This window comes from Rana temporaria, chromosome 3 (genome assembly GCF_905171775.1).
Source record: "Rana temporaria chromosome 3, aRanTem1.1, whole genome shotgun sequence".
NCBI lineage: Eukaryota > Metazoa > Chordata > Amphibia > Anura > Ranidae > Rana > Rana temporaria.
Window position 1 is genome coordinate 442,865,942 of NC_053491.1, and position 16,926 is coordinate 442,882,867.

The 16,926-nt window shown below is 44.9% G+C and overlaps 1 protein-coding gene across 3 annotated transcripts; it reads right to left on the reverse strand.

The window, feature by feature from the left end:
* Positions 1-709: 709 nt before the first annotated feature.
* Positions 710-16,480, reverse strand: SYCE2 (synaptonemal complex central element protein 2). Of its 3 annotated transcripts, none has more exons than XM_040342057.1 (4): positions 16,373-16,480; positions 9,510-9,612; positions 7,847-8,057; positions 710-1,189 (listed from the first exon to the last, which is right to left on the reverse strand). In XM_040342057.1, the coding sequence occupies exons 2-4, from the start codon at positions 9,605-9,607 to the stop codon at positions 992-994; spliced, it is 507 nt and encodes a 168-aa protein (XP_040197991.1). In that variant the 5' UTR covers positions 9,608-9,612; positions 16,373-16,480; the 3' UTR covers positions 710-991. The 3 variants fall into 3 exon arrangements, with proteins under 3 accessions (XP_040197991.1, XP_040197990.1, XP_040197992.1); XM_040342056.1 differs by having other exon boundaries at positions 9,510-9,618; XM_040342058.1 differs by having other exon boundaries at positions 9,510-9,621.
* Positions 16,481-16,926: the final 446 nt, after the last annotated feature.

Below are 16,926 nucleotides of genomic sequence, written 5' to 3' on the forward strand. Positions count from 1 at the left end.
TTGTAGACACATTGGCATAGCCTCTTATAGCACAACCAGTGAATAGACAAAATGGTAATTATGGTAGCCTATGGAGATAAAACTTGGAATATTGCTATGTTAGTTGCAGGGTGTGTGTTGCAGTGGTCAGTGTAGTGCGTGTTGCAGTGGTCAGTGTAGTGTAGTGTGTGTTGCAGTGGTCAGTGTAGTGTAGTGTGTGTTGCAGTGGTCAGTGTAGTGTAGTGTGTGTTGCAGTGGTCAGTGTAGTGTGTGTTGCAGTGGTCAGTGTAGTGTAGTGTGTGTTGCAGTGGTCAGTGTAGTGTGTGTTGCAGTGGTCAGTGTAGTCTGTGTTGCAGTGGTCAGTGTAGTGTGTGTTGCAGTGGTCAGTGTAGTGTGTGTTGCAGTGGTCAGTGTAGTGTGTGTTGCAGTGGTCAGTGTAGTGTGCGTTGCAGTGGTCAGTGTAGTGTGTGTTGCAGTGGTCAGTGTAGTGTAGTGTGTGTTGCAGTGGTCAGTGTAGTGTGTTGCAGTGGTCAGTGTAGTCTGTGTTGCAGTGGTCAGTGTAGTGTGTGTTGCCGTGGTCAGTGTAGTGTGTGTTGCAGTGGTCAGTGTAGTGTGTGTTGCAGTGGTCAGTGTAGTGTGTGTTGCAGTGGTCAGTGTAGTGTGTGTCGCAGTGGTCAGTGTAGTGTGTGTCGCAGTGGTCAGTGTAGTCTGTGTCGCAGTGGTCAGTGTAGTGTGTGTCGCAGTGGTCAGTGTAGTGTGTGTTGCAGTGGTCAGTGTAGTGTGTGTTGCAGTGGTCAGTGTAGTGTCAACATTTGAATAAAAATGATCAGCAACATTCTTGGCACACAAAACCTACAATGTAAACACTTTTAAAAAAGAACCTGTCAGGAAGGAAGAATGCAGGCTGCCACTGCACCATGTGACGCGGAGGTCTCCAATGGAAGCCTCCATATCCCTTCCTAAATAGTTCTATCTAAAACCAACAACAAAAGCTGTAGAAATCCTGCAGATTTTAGGACATTTCGGGTTGTAACCCCAGGTCTTCATAGACCGTAGTCAAGGTCTTGCAGACATGTCTTAGCTCTTCCTGTAGATGACTGATTCTCTGCATGACATCGGTGAGCTCCTGCACCTTGGCCTGCAGATGCATGGTATTCTGCTCAAACTGCTCATGCATTTTTTCTTCCAGACTCTTACACAGAACCTCTACCTGGCATAGAAAAGGAGACAAAATAAGAAAAACACTTAAAACAGAAATCGCCCCCAATAAACTGGTGTAATCTGCTCTATCGTACGCTTCAAAACTTCCCAAATCAATAATGCTGATAGTAGAATCGGCTTCTGAATTGCCTGACCACATCAATTTCCCTTATGCCAGTAGCATGAGGCGGCTTTTTTCACAATGCCAGCTTTGCCAAAAGACAGCACAGCCCCAGTTTAGGTGCCAGAAAATGCGATATTCAGATGCAAATGGTGTTGCTGGACTGCTAAAAGCTGTTTGTTTCTCCTCCTAACAGCTGGCAGGAAAAACATCTCTTTGCCACTAAATCAAAAGCAGAGGATGTTCTGTACAGCTTCTTAACTAATTGCTCCGGCTACCTGTGCACTCGTGGGAGATTAAAAGCAGTTAGAATAATGTGCTGAAAGCGGATTACACTGACATGCCAGAGAGGGAAAAAAATAAATAATCTCTAAATTAATTTAAGTGCTCAAAAAAGGCACATGGGTCTGTGAAGAAACGGTTTTATGATGTATTATCACTGAACGCAATAAAAAGGGAAGATTGTTTTCATCCTGACATTATAAAATAGAGCGTACGTGCTGGAAGCCTATCGTCGTTCCAATCTCCGGGTCCTATTGTGTGACACATTTGTCTGGTTTTTTTTTCACGCTGGCCAGTTATCATGCCAGATTAGCCTGTTTTAGATCCAATCAGCCAATAACTGTTCTATGTATGTGTGCCATACGTGGGCAGCTCTCTACCGAAGCATGGCACACATTGACAGATGTGTTCCTTTTTTTTTGTCTGGGCCACTGGATGATTTTCATCCCCAGCCCAACAGATGAGGCAAAGAATACATAATAAAGAAAAGTGAGAAATTCTCAGACATTTCTCTCTAACATCTCTGCATGACGTAAGCGTTTCTTTGGTGGGTAAAGTCCATGTAAAGTACCGTATTTATCGCGGTATAACGCGCTCCCGCGTATACCGCGCACCCCCAAAGTGGCCCGAATTCCTGTGGAAAAAACGTTTTTTTGTACTTACAGTTTTGGTGTCTTGCGCGGCGTTCATCGGTGGCCTCGTCGGGTCCGGCGTCCATCTGCGGCTTCGGGTGTCCTCTTCGGCGGGTCGGGCGTCCGTCTTTGGCGGGTCGGGTGTCCTCTTCGGCGGGTCCGGCGTCCTCTCCGGCGGGTCCGGCGTCCTCCCCGCTCGTTTCCCGCCACGAGTTTTGAATACTGCGCCGGCATATACCGGGCGCAGTACACTCGTGTAACGTCGGGCAGGCTCGGCAACTGTCGCGCTGACGTCCTGTACGCTCAGGACGTCAGTGCGAGAGGCGCCGAGACTGCCCGAAGTTACACGAGTGTACTGCGCTCGGTATATGCCGGCGCAGTATTCAAAACTCGTGGCGGGAAAGCGGGTATCGGCGTATATCGCGCACCCACGATTTTGCCCTGATTTTCAGGGCAAAATAGTGCGCGGTATACGCCGATAAATACGGTAACTCAATCACTAAAATAAAAGCCCCACATGCTCAACCCGTGGCCTGTGACCTCACCCATATGGCAACCCATACAGCCTCCCTTCGGGCCATGCGGCCTCAGGTGGTCGACCTGAGGGCCAGAGTTGAGTAAAGCTGCAACACAGGTGTCCTGCGAGTAAGGAACCCGAATAGGATATAAGAGTATAGAAGATGACTATATTTAGAATGAAAATGTAGCGCCCAAAATATAAATAAACCCCTAAAAAAGGGTGAATCTAGCGTGTTCCTTAAAGGTAAAAGACTAATAATTAAAGTCTAATGCCTCTTCATACACTATCGTGAAATAGTGAAGTGAATAATGGGAGCTATGATGTGAGAAACAAGCTCCTATATCAAAACCTTACGTACAAATCTGTGCTATGGAAAATCACCAGGTAAAAATACATATGTGAAATAACTGTGGTGTGATCACCATACTTATATATAGAAATATAATATGCAAAAATCATTACTAGCTAAGTGATCTATTTTTTCCTGTGTGGCCTTTTGAAGTTTTTTAAGGAACACGCTAGATTCACCCTTTTTTAGGGGTTTATTTATATTTTGGGCGCTACATTTTCTTTTTTATATTTTTCACCTTATTTCCACATGGTATGTTGGCAGCCTGATTCACGTTAAATATCTGGTTTGCGCATCGTTATACATACACATATATTTAGAATGGTAAATTGAGATAATATAAAAATGTGAACATTATAACGTGAATATGAAAATTATAAAAAATAAAGAATTCATTAAAAAAAAACAGATGCCCTGCAGAGCTGATTGGAAGGGAGACACACCAGGAAGTATCTGTTTCTAAACACAGTGAGTACAGATCTGTGTCAAGGGGCCTGTCCTGTCAGGGCCATCCCTTTAAGCTAGTAGACTCAGTAAACAGGTGTCAACCAAAGTGGATGCTAGTGAGTGTCCTGAAGATCTAGAGTTTCATCAAGTCTGCTGCCAGAGCAAGCTGAGGACTTATTGTTCCATACAAGCAGGGCTGGACTGGGACAAAAATTTGGCCCTGGACTTCATCCAGACTGGCCCACTTTGACAGGTCTCTCCCATGGCGACTGGACAACATACGCAGCCCCACCCCCCGGCCACCCAAGCCCCCTCTCCCCCTTCACTAGCCATTCTACTTTATTCAAGTAGAAAAGCTGGTACTGGTACTCTTATAGGCAGTACAAGTGGGGAAGCTAGACATTATTTTACCCGGGGCAAAGAATCAATTTTTGCGCCCCCCCCCCCCCCCTTATGGGACAAGATTAGGCAGAAGTGAGAAACTCCCAGGCCATAGCTGTTGAGTCAGCTGTCTGTCCCCTCCCCCATGCTCCTCTGTTGTCCCCCCTGCTTCTCTGCTCCCCCCAGTTGAGCGCTGCGGGGAGGGAGAGGAGGTGAGCGCTGCGGGAAAGGAGAGACAAAGGAGCGGAGGGGGCGGCGGTCTGCTGTCACTGAAGCCGGCCCACTGAGCCATCGGCCCACCGGGAAACTCCCTGTAGTCCCAATGGCCAGTCCATCCCTGCATACAAGTGCAGTATGGTACAGCAGAGTCTGCTACCTAGTTCATTCTGAAGCAGCTAAGTGAGAGTTGTGTTCATTCGTACATTGTTCAATTCCTTCCCCTATCCAAGTTCCACCAGTAAATACCAAAAACAAATACCCAAGACTGATCATTGGATAACGAGCGATGAGAGTGGAGGTGGTCAAGTTAAAAATACCAAGTAACTGGCTGCAGGATAATCAGTGGGAGGCCCAGGAAAGTATTTTTAAACACAGTTGGTATTTTTTCTCTCTGCAGAGAGAAAGAGATACAATGTACCTCTCAACTCCGTTCACATAGAGAGAAACACAGGGGTGGGCTTCACAGTGACTGATCACTGTGATAGCCAATCAGAAGCTGTCACAGCGATCAGGTGACCCAGAACCAGGAGTTCCAGGTATTAATCATTAGTACAGGACCTGGAGCTCCCATTTCCATGAATCGCTTCAATCCCTCAAGTTAAAACAACATTAGGAGTTATTTTTTTTTCTAGCTCTGCTTACCTTGTTACCATTTCCGCGTCGAGGTACGTCATATCCCGCGGCGCCTTGGCTCCTGGGAGATGTGTGTCATCATTCCCTGGGGTCAGAGGGCATCCCTGCCTGTTAGCATCGTGTTATTTCCAAACAGGAAATGATGCGATGCAATGCGATGCTAAGCAACATTTTTGAAAAGGGCAACCAGGTGCTTGTCGCCATTGTTAGTGTTTTGTCCACAGAAGAGGCAGCGGCGGCGGTGGGGACTAGAGCGGCGATCTGTTCATATTTAGAAGGGGAATACTGCACTTTGACGTTTAATTATTCAGGAGGACATCAGACCATGTAAGACTGAGCATTGTGATGTGACGGGGGAGATTTCAAATCTCACCTCAGCCCAGCGCAGCAGCATCTTCATCTGCGTGACAGGTAACATTACTTGCATCTATTGTCTAGGTTACATTTGGTTGCCATAATAAATTCCTACGATGCCGCCGTTGTGATGGCAACCAGAGACACAATCGTGCGTCGCGCCTTGTGTCTTATGCGCATGCGCGAGATCCAAAGGTGCATGCTGGGTAACCAGCAGCACCTATTCCCAGAAGAAAACACTATTGGGCTTCACATACCCACAATTAAGATGGAAGCATGTTGCCGGGTGAATATAAAGGTTAGTTTTATAAAAAAAAAATGCAATACTACAGCGACCTTTCATAGATTTTGCTTTTGTAGCATTAAAGGGTAACTAAAGGAATTTTTTTTTTTAGCTAAATAGCTTCCTTTACCTTACTGCAGTCCTGGTTTCATGTCCTCATTGTTAGTTTTTGCTTTGATGTTGCTGTAATTCCTCTCTGTTCTGGACACTTCCTGGTTGTCTGTTTCCTGATCACTGGGAGATTTCTCACTGTGGTGACTAATCAAGGAGGTGTGACTACTGTGTGTCAGAACCAATCCAGTTTCGTTTTACAAAGCATCACTGCCCTCTATGGGCTCTTTGTCTCTGTACATCAGAGAACCAGGAAACAACAGCAAAAACGAAACGAAACTGTAGGTACATTATATGATTGATTTTTATCTGTTTTTAATAATTTTTAAAGGGAATCAGTTAACTATTATGTCTCTATACCCTGTAAACAGTCATTTCAGCTAAAAAAAATAATTCCTTTAGTGACCCTTTAAGTAAGATGAACATCTCGGGTGTCTTAAAAAAAAAAAAAACAATTACAGCTGGAACTCCGCTTTAAGTTGGGAAAGGCATCCTGGCACACAGGAAAGGATGATAGAATATAAATAAAGGTTCCTACAAGCAGCTTGTCCCACCTGCATTTCAGCAGGACGGTTATTTCACAACCCTATCAAATTAGCTTTAAAGCGGGGGCTCACCCGAAATTTTTTTTTTTAACATTAGATTGAGGCTAATTTTGGGAAGCAGAATCGGGTGTTTTTTTTTTAAATCAATGCAGTACTTACCGTTTTTGAGATAGATGTTCTCCGTGGCTTCCGGGTATGATCTTCGGGACTGGGCGTTCCTATTTGATTGACAGCCTTCCGACCGGTCGCATACAGCGCGTCACGAGTTGCCGAACGTCGGTGCGGCTCTATACGGCGCCTGCGCACCGACGTTCGGCTACTTTCGGGAACTCGTGACGCGCTGTATGCGACCGTCGAGAGGCTGTCAATCAAATAGGAACGCCCAGTCCCGCAGCCCATACCCGGAAGCGGCGGAGAACATCTATCTCTTAGGGTCCTTTCACACGTGCGGACCGTTTTTTAGATCAGTTTGTTATCATCAGTTGATCAGTTTTTTATCATCAGTTGATCCGTTTCTCATCAGTTGTCATTTGTTTTTCATCCGTTTTTTTTTTGTTAGAACTTTATTTTTATTACATATTTTGATGAAAAACGGATGTTAGCGGATCGGATGTTAAACGGATCGTCCACTAACATCCGTTTTTCGTCCGTTCCGTTTTTCTGACGGAAGTAAAATAGGGTTTTCTTCCGTTCAAAAAAACGGAGCTTAATGGAGACTGATGTTAACGGATGTTAGCGGATGCTCATCCGCTAACGTACGCTATCCCATTGGAAAGCATTGCAGTCCGTAAACGGACGTATGAAAAAACGGACGAACGGTCCGCACGTGTGAAAGGACCCTAAAACTGTAAGTACTGCATTGATTTAAAAAAAAACACATCCGATTGTCCTTCCCAAAATTAGCCTCAATCTAATGTTAAAAATAGATTTTTTGGGTGAACCTCCACTTTAAAGCGGGAGTTCACCCATTTATTAAAATTTTTTTTTTTTCCCCTTAGATTCCTGCTCGTTTGGTCTAGGGGAATCGGCTATTTGTTTTAAAATATGATCCGTACTTACCGTTTTCGAGATGCATCTTCTTCCGTCGCTTCCGGGTATGCGTCTTCGGGAGCGGGCGTTCCTTCTTGATTGACAGTCTTCCGAGAGGCTTCCGACGGTCGCATCCATCGCGTCACTCGTAGCCGAAAGAAGCCGAACGTCGGTGCGGCTCTATACTGCGCCTGCGCACCGACGTTCGGCTTCTTTCGGAAAATCGTGACGCGATGGATGCGACCGTCGGAAGCCTCTCGGAAGACTGTCAATCAAAATAGGAACGCCCAGTCCCGCAGCCCATACCCGGAAGCGACGGAGAAGATGCATCTCGTAAACGGGTAAGTACGGATCATATTTTAAATCAAATAGCCGATTCCCCTAGAGAAAACGAGCAGGAATCTAAGGCTAAAAAGTGCTCTCTAAGGGTGAACCTCCGCTTTAAGAGTATGTCAGCAATTATTTCATTGAAGGGAATCTGTCATGCGCAGGAGAAATCCCTGATGGAAGATGCAATTCTCTGACTCCTATTAGTCATTAGTTCTGGTACAGTCATGCCATTTGCAGTTAAGATGAAGAAGGTCGGTTCGGTGCTAGTATGCAGCCGGGGGTCAAAGAATATTTGCTTCTATCAGCGCCTGTTAAATCTTTGGAATAGGTTTGTTTAAGCAGTTGTAGCTGCTTGTGAACTTTAGAGAGCCCCAAGCACTACACCCATAAATCTGAGTCACATCCTAAGTTTCAGAACTAAAGGCCATTACCTTCAAGGTGAGACTATTCTTAAATTCTTCCATCAGTGTTTGGTCATTGCTGCGCTTTTGGTTTATTTTATCAATCAGTGTTTGTGCTCGAAGATGTAGAGCCTCCACAATGGCCTCCAAATCTGCAAAGCTTTGAGTTCTCCTTTCGGTTCTGCTGGCTGTAGCATTTGAAGTGTCTCCAGATGGCCCGGGCCCAGGGGTGCCGAGAGACCTGCAATGGAAAATATCCCATCTGATTTCAGTTTTTGCTTTTTTTCTAGTTTTTGACACTTTAGGGTGGCTTTTACCATGTGTTGTCTTTAACCACTTAAGACTCAGACCAAAATGCAGGTAAAGGACCAGGCCCCTTTTTGCGAATCGGCACTGCGTCGCTTTAACAGACAATTGCGCGGTCGTGCAACGTGGCTCCCAAACAAAATTGGCATCCTTTTTTTCCCACAAATAGAGCTTTCTTTTGGTGGTATTTGATCACCTCTACGGTTTTTATTTTTTGCGCTATAAACAAAAATAGAGCGACAATTTTGAAAAAAAATCATTATTTTTTACTTTTTGCTATAATAAATTTCCCCCAAAAATATATAAAAAAACAATTTTTTCCTCAGTTTAGGCCGATACGTATTCTTCTACATATTTTTGGTAAAAAAAAAAAATCACAATAAGCGTTTATAGATTGGTTTGCGCAAAATTTATAGTGTTTACAAAATAGTGGATAGTTTTATTGCATTTTTATTATTTATTTATTTTTACCACTAATGGCGGCGAGCAGCGATTTTTTTTCATGACTGCGACATTATGGCGGACACTTCGGACAATTTTGACACATTTTTGGGACCATTGTCATTTTCACAGCAAAAAATGCATTTAAATTGCATTGTTTATTGTGTAAATGACAGTTGCAGTTTGGGAGTTAACCACAGGGGGGCGCTGATGGGGTTATGTGTGACCTCAAGTGTGTTTACAACTGTAGGGGGGTGTGGCTGTAGGTGTGACATCATCGATTGTGTACCCCTATAAAAGGGTTGACGCGCTCGATAACGCCGCCACAGTGAAGTATGGGGAAGCTGTGTTTACACATGGCTCTCCTCGTTCTTCAGCTCCGGGGACCGATCGCGGGACTCCAGCGGCGATCGAGTCCGTGCGTCCCGCGATCCCAGTCACGGAGCTTCGGACCGGGTCGTGGGAAAAAATAAACAAACACATCTGCCTCTGTGGCAACTGCAATGCTTGTTATAAAGAATATTAATTGGATTGCAGCGCACTAAAACAAATATGCATGTATGTTTAACCCCTCCCACGCCTGCTTTTTTGCACAGCACAGTGATGTCACTGCTAGTTTTACAAATTACATACAAAGTGGATTTATAGCCGTTGAAGCTCTTGAGAAATGTAGTTTAATAAGGCTTCATTAAACACCTAGGCGATTTAAATCGCAGGCAGAATCGCGGCAAATCAAATCGCCTAGGTGTGAATGGAGCCTAAAAGCTTTTGTGCTCAGCTTTAAGCTCTGGGTAAGAAATAATGTAGAAGAGGAGAAAAAAGACAGTACAGGATGACCCATTCATAATTTGTATTATTATAATAAGGAGACATAATAACAACACGGCACAGTGCCAACTGGTAATCTGCAGCACTGATCTGCAGTCATGTCTGTCCCATGGCTCACCGAGAGGGTGTTTTGGCAGGAGATGGGCTGGATGTGGCAACAACAGGGGACCCTGCTTCCCCTGAATCTCTTCTGCGCTCCAGTACTGTGTCCGCCATTTATTCGAATTCTGCTAAAAACAAAACAAAAAAATACAATAGGCAACAGATAATACAGTGAACAGGACATATTTGCAACTAGTGCGTACACATAGGACACACCCCCTGTCACTCCCATGTCACACCCCTGTCACACAAGCTAAAAATAACTATTACAGAACGAATGGATGAATGCTTTTGGTTCCATAAATGGGACAGTCCCTCCAAATGTGCGACAGTTGGAAGCTTTGTAGAGGATTAAATTGGGGAAGCCACCGAGGAGGGGATGATGTAATCTCTGGGAGTTTTGGTAACGGCTGGGAGTGCCTTAGCAACATCCTAGCAACAAGGCAGGACTGGATGATGTAATCTCTGGGAGTTTTGGTAACGGCTGGGAGTGCCTTAGCAACATCCTAGCAACAAGGCAGGACTGGATGATGTAATCTCTGGGAGTTTTGGTAATGGCTGGGAGTGCCTTAGCAACGTCCTAGCAACAAGGCAGGACGGGATGATGTAATCTCTGGGAGTTTTGGTAACGGCTGGGAGTGCCTTAGCAACGTCCTAGCAACAAGGCAGGACGGGATGATGTAATCTCTGGGAGTTTTGGTAACGGCTGGGAGTGCCTTAGCAACGTCCTAGCAACAAGGCAGGACGGGATGATGTAATCTCTGGGAGTTTTGGTAACGGCTGGGAGTGCCTTAGCAACGTCCTAGCAACAAGGCAGGACGGGATGATGTAAACTTTGGGAGTTTTGACAGTGGCTGAGAGTGCCTTAGCAACGTCCTAGCAACAAGGCAGGATGCGATGATGTAATTTCTGGGAGTTTTGGTAACGGCTGGGAGTGCCTTGGCAACGTCCTAGCAACAAGGCAGGACGGGATGATGTAAACTTTGGGAGTTTTGACAATAGCTGAGAGTGCCTTAGCAACGTCCTAGCAACAAGGCAGGACGGGATGATGTAATTTCTGGGAGTTTTGGTAACACTTGGGAGTGCCTTAGCAACGTCCTAGCAACAAGGCAGGATGGGATGATGTCAGCTTTGGGAGTTTTGACAATGACTAGGAGTGCCTTAGAAAGGTCCTAGCAACAAGGCAGGACGGCATGAAGTAATCTGCTAATTTTGGTAATGGCTGGGAGTGCCTTAGCAACATCCTAGCAACAAGGCAAGAGGGATGATGTTCTGAGAACACATGCTGGCATGTGTGCCAGCCTGTATTGCCTCTGAAAAGCAATCCAAGGTGGATCACTTTTCAGGGGGCTGTTGAGCAGGCGATGAAGCGTTATGTCACTTCCTCACAGACAGTTTTAGCCACATAAATACCACAACACCGTGACACAACTACGTGAGGTTACTGTGTGGCCCCATATACTTGCATGGGTCGCATTGGGCAGCGGTAATGCCTGCGGAATGCGATATGGTGTTTCATGTGGCAGCCGTGGAACGTGTTCTGCTTCAGGGATAGTTCACACCACAGGCATTCCTGGACTTTTAAAACTAGGTTCACACCAGTGCTTGCCGTTCCAGTGAGTTCCGGTTCCAGAAAAAAAAAGTAGAACATGCTGCATTTTTCCAGAACTGGACTGTACTGGAACGAATAAACAAATAAAAAACACATTGGAACACACGTGTCCTTATTTAACCACTTCATTACTGGGCACTTAAACCCCCTTCGTGCCCAGACCAATTTTCAGCTTTCAGCGCTGACGCATTTTGAATGACAATTGCGCGGTCATACAACGCTGTACCCAAATTATATTTTTATAATTTTTTCCCCACAAATAGAGCTTTCTTTTGGTGGTATTTGATCACCTCTGCGATTTTTATTTTTTGCGCTATAAACATAAAAAAACTGAAAATTTAGGAAAAAAAAACAATATTTTTTACTTTTTGTTATAATAATATCCCATTTTTTTTTTTTAATTAAAATTTCCCTCGGTTTAGGCCGATACGTATTCTTCTACATATTTTTGTTAAAAAAATCGCAATAAGCGAATATTGATTGGTTTACGCAAAAGTTATAGCGCCTACAAAATAGGGGATAGATTTATGATTTTTTTTTTTTTTTTTTACTAGTAATGGCAGCGATTTGCGATTTTTTTTGTCAGACCTGCGATATTGCGGCGGACGTATCGAACACTTTTGACACAATTTTGGGACCATTCACATTTATACAGCGATCAGTGCTATAAAAATGCACTAATTACTGTATAAATGTGACTGGCAGTGAAGGGGTTAACCACTAGGGGGTGAGGAAGGGGTTAAATGTATTACCTGGGTGTGTTCTTACTGTGTGGGGGGAGGGGGGTGACTGGGGGAGGTGACCGATGCTGTGTCCCTATGTAAAGGGACACAGATCGGTCTCCTCTCTCCCTGACAGCACGTGGAGCTCTGTGTTTACACACAGAGCTCCACGTCCTGCTGTGTCACCGACGATTGCGGGTGTCTGGCAGACATCGCGCCCGCCAGGCACACGCATCGGCTCCCGAGCGATGCGCCGGGCACGTTGTTTCCCCGCTGCGCGCCCCCAGCGGCGCGTACGGGGAACAACAACAACAGGACGTCCAGGGACGTCCACCCGGCACTTGAGAGGCGCGCTGTGGACGTCTTTCGTCCATAGCGTGGATCCCAAGTGGTTAAGGTTAAGAAGAAAGAGAGGGAAAAAATGCTTTAAAAACGCACTGGAATGCATCAAAAACGAACATGCAGAAAAGCATCCAGAACGCATCTGGACTGCATTTCTATGGTGTGAACTGGCCCTTATCCTGCACAGAACTGTACTGGAACGCAGTAAAACACATCAAAAATGCACCTACACGAATCATAAACGCACTGGACCCCAGAGCAGTGGGGGGGAATTCCCCCTGGAAACGCATTTAAAGAGCACGGGAACGCACATGCAGAAACACATCCGGAAAGGATCTGGAGGACGTTTTTGTGGTGTGAACCAGTCCTCAGACCGTGGCTCCAAATTGAGCCGCACATCGGAAAAAAAACCTAAGGACCGGTTTACACCATAGAAACGCAGTCCGGATGCTTTTCTGCATACGCGTTTTTGATGCGTTGCAGTGCGTTTTGATGCCCTCTGGTGCATCCCCTCCCCTCTTTTGTCTTAACCTTAATTAAAGACATGTGTGTTCCAGTGCGCTTTTGATGCGTTTTACCACGTTCCAGTAAAGTCCAGTGCAGGAAAAATGCAGCATGTTCTACTTTTTTTTTTCTGGAACTGACTGGACTGGTGTGAACTATGCCATTGGAAACCATATAACCTATTATTGGACTGAGGGACGGTTCACACCATAAAACCAAACTTCAGATCTGTTCTGGATGCGTTCCTGCATGCGCAATTTCAATGTGTTTTTGATACATTCCAGTGCGTTTTGATGTTTCGAGGTGCATTCCAGATGGGGTTTTTTCTTAATTTTCATGTCTTTTTTTTCACTGTATTGAAAACAAAAAAATGTACCCCTTAGGTGGACTTTTAAGGCATAGGTATCTATACAAAAAGTGTACTAGAAAATGTATTAAAAAAATTTCACTGTATTGGGGTCCTTTGCGGTTTTGATCCGTTTTATCGCGTTCCAGTACAGGAAAAATGCAGCATGTTCTTTTTTTTTTCTGGAACTGGAAAGTCCTGGAAGTGACCGCACTGGTGTGATCTATGCCATCGGAAACCATATACCCTACGTTCCATGCATTTCTGATGCAGAAAAAAGAAACGCACTGGACTGCATGTGGTGTGAGCTGGCCCGTTTCCTTTTTTTTTTTTCACTGTATTGGGGTCCAGTGCGTTTTTTGATGCACTCTAGGGGGGGCTTTTTTGATGTGTTTTACTGCGGTCCAGTACAGGAAAAATGCACCATGTTCTACTTTACTTTCTGAAAAGGACCGCACTGGTGTGAACTATACCATTGGAAACAGGGCCGCCATCAGGGGGTACAGGCAGTACACCTGTAAGGGCCCGGATGGCAACCCCCTTAAAAAAAACAAAAAAAAAAACATTTTTTTTAATTTATTTTTTAGGGGTCCAGAGGTCCCCAGGGGCCCGGAGGCCCCAGATGGCAACCCCCCTTTTGTTATTTATTTTTAAATAAAAAAAATATATTTTTTTAATATATTTTTATTTTATTTTTTATCAAAGGGCCAATTTTTATTTGTATTATTATTTATTTTTTATTTTTATTATTAAAGGGCTCAGAGGTCCCCAGGGCCCCATGTGGCAAACCCCCTTTTTTTATAAATTTTTTTTGTTGTTGTTGTTATATATATATATATATATATATATATATATATATTATTTTATTAAAGGGCCCAGAGGTCCCCAGGGCCCCATGTGGCAAACCCCCTTTTTTTATAATTTTTTTTTGTTGTTGTTGTTATATATATATATATATATATATATATTATTTTATTAAAGGGCCCAGAGGTCCCCAGGGCCCTGGACCCCCCCCCCCTTTTTTTTATAATTGTTTCTTTTTATATATATATATATATATATATATTTAATTTTTTTTATTAACCACTTCCCGCCCGGCCTATGGCCTTTTTACGTCCGGGAAGTGGTTTTGAAATCCTGACTGGACGTCCATGGAATCGCAGAGGTGATCAAATACCACCAAAAGAAAGCTCTATTTGTGGGGAAAAAAGGACGCCAATTTTGTTTGGGAGCCACGTCGCACGACTGCGCAATTGTCATTCAAAGTGCGACAGTGCTGAAAGCTGAAAATTGGCTTGGGCGGGAAGGTGCGTAAGTGCCTGGTATGGAAGTGGTTAAAGGGCCCAGAGGTTTCTTTTTTTTTTTTTTATTAAAGGGCCCAGAGGTCCCCAGGGCCCCAGATGGCAACCCCCCTTTTAAAAAAAAAAATATATATATATATATATATATATATATATATTTTTTTTTATTAAAGGGCCCAGAGGTCCCCAAGGCCCCAGATGGCTACACCCCTTTTTTTTATATATTTTTTTCTTTCTTTCTTCTTTTTTTTGTAAAATGCACTGCATGTGGTGTGAATCGGCCCTAAAACTGCTGCTGTACCTCATACTTAGGGCCAGTTCACACCACAAAAAGGCTCTCCAGATCTGTTCCGGATGCGGTCCTGTATGCGCGTTTTTAATGCGTTCCTGTGCATTTTGATGCATTTTACAGCGTTCCAGTACAGTCCAGTTCATGTAAAATGCATCTTGTTCTACTTTTTCTTCTGGAATGCATTGGATATGCAAGCATCCCTGTGAACTATGTCATTGAAAAACATATAAGCTACTTTCCATGCGTTTTTTTGATGTAGAAAAAAACGCACTGGACTTCATGTGCGGTGTGAACTGTCCCTTAGGCCTCATTTACACTTGTGATTAGAGGGGGGTATGTGCAGGGCCACCATCAGGGGGGTACAGGCATTACACCTGTAAGGGGTCCGATGGTCCCCAGGGGCCCAGCTGGCCCCCCTTCCGTTTTTTTTTTTATTTATTGCATTACACTTGTAAGGGGCCCGATGGTCCCCTTACAGGTCCGGCTGGCCCACCTCATATTTTTTTTATTATTTATTTTTTGCATTACAACTGTAAGGGGCCCAACGGTCCCCAGGACCCCTTACAGTCCCGGCCGGCCCCCCTCTCGTTTTTTTTTTTGCATTACACCAGTAAGGGACCCAATGGTCCCAGGGGCCCCTTACGGTCCCGGTCAGCCCCCCCCCCCCCCTTCTGTTTTTCGCATTACACCTGTAAAGGGCCCAGGCCCCCCCCCCCCTTCCTTATTATTTCGTGTCAGGAGAGAAGAGATTATACTTGTTTGTTTTGTTCGTCAGCACCCCCCCCCCCCCCCCCCCCGTTCTCTGACTAAAGCTGCGTTTCTTGGCCACCCGTGTTGCCAGACAGGTTTGGACACACGTCATCAATTACTTTCCATCACACTTGGGTTCTCCCGCCTGCTGAGTGCAACCCACTCAAGTGAAGCCGGGAGAAGTAGAGCCACGCTGTGCGTTGTGAGGGGTTGAAACGCGGTAGCCCAGCATTAGGACCCATTTCACACTGGGCTGCTTTTTAAGCGTTTTAGCGCTGAAAATACCAAAACACCTGTAAAGCGCCTTTCATGCCTTCCCAGTGTGAGAGCCCGAATCCTTTCACACTGGGGCGGTGCGCTTGCAGGACGGGAAAAAGAAGCATCTTTGGAGCGGTGTGGGATCAGTGTAAACGGCGCCCCCAAAACGCCCTGCCCATTGAAACGAAGCGCCTGCAAAAGCGATTCAGCAGTGCCGCAAAACCGGCATTATTAAACCCTTTCCTCGACCGCTAGCGGGGTTTAAAAGTGTCCCGCTAGCAGCCGAAAAGCGTCGCTATAACAGCAGTAAAGCGCCTGCTAAAACTAGCGGCGCTTTACCGCTAACGCCCGGACCGTCCAAGTGTGAAAGGGGTCTTAGGGGGTTAAAAGAGGCGGTGAGGAGGCGATACAACACCCGCCTCTGAAGAGCGAGCCGAACACGAGGCAAGTGGCAGCCATTTCTAAGGCCCCCCTGTGTGTGTAAATCATGGATTGCGGCGTTATGTTCTCACACTATAGGGACATCGATCCCGTAATGTTCGTCAACGTCTGGCCAATCAGAGAGCGAGGAAGTACACATGTGTGATATAAATGTAAAGCCAAAAGGTTATATCTCCTCACATTATTACCCCAAATGTGTCATTATCTCCACAATACATATCATATGTACCAATACACTGAGAATATTCCATATATCTAAAGTAATAGTACGTCATGGCTATACAGCCCCGCCCCCTAGCAATCTCCATTACGTGTTCTGGAACTTTCTCCCTTCACAACCAGCTCTGCGCGGGACAGCAGTGAGTTGAGGTAAAAGCGCGCTCCCTCTACTTCACACAGGAGAGGAGTGGCTGCAGAGTGGAGCTCCACGGATGACAGGAAGCATGTGGCCTCCACTTCTTCTCTCTTTTTTTTTTTTTTTACTGAACTTTATTGTGCATCTCTGCAGCTGGAACTCCACTGTCACCAGGAAACATGCCTCCACAACTGCACCTTTTTTATTTTTTAAATTAAATTGAATGTAACAAACAACAAATAGAAGCTACTACAGGATGTGGAGGCCACTTGTTTCCTGTACATGATTACTGTGTAGAAGAGTGGAGCTCCAGTAACTGCAGTACATACTGAACCCCCAAACAATAGATTTATTTTTCTGTCAGTCTAGACACAATGGAGGACAAAAATGGCGTTAGTTCTGATTTTTTTTATGTAACACCCTATCAGCGCAACGGTTTATCAAGTGCAAATTTCCCATTATAAAATACACTAAAGTTCATTGTAGCGCTCACAGACACAACTTATTACC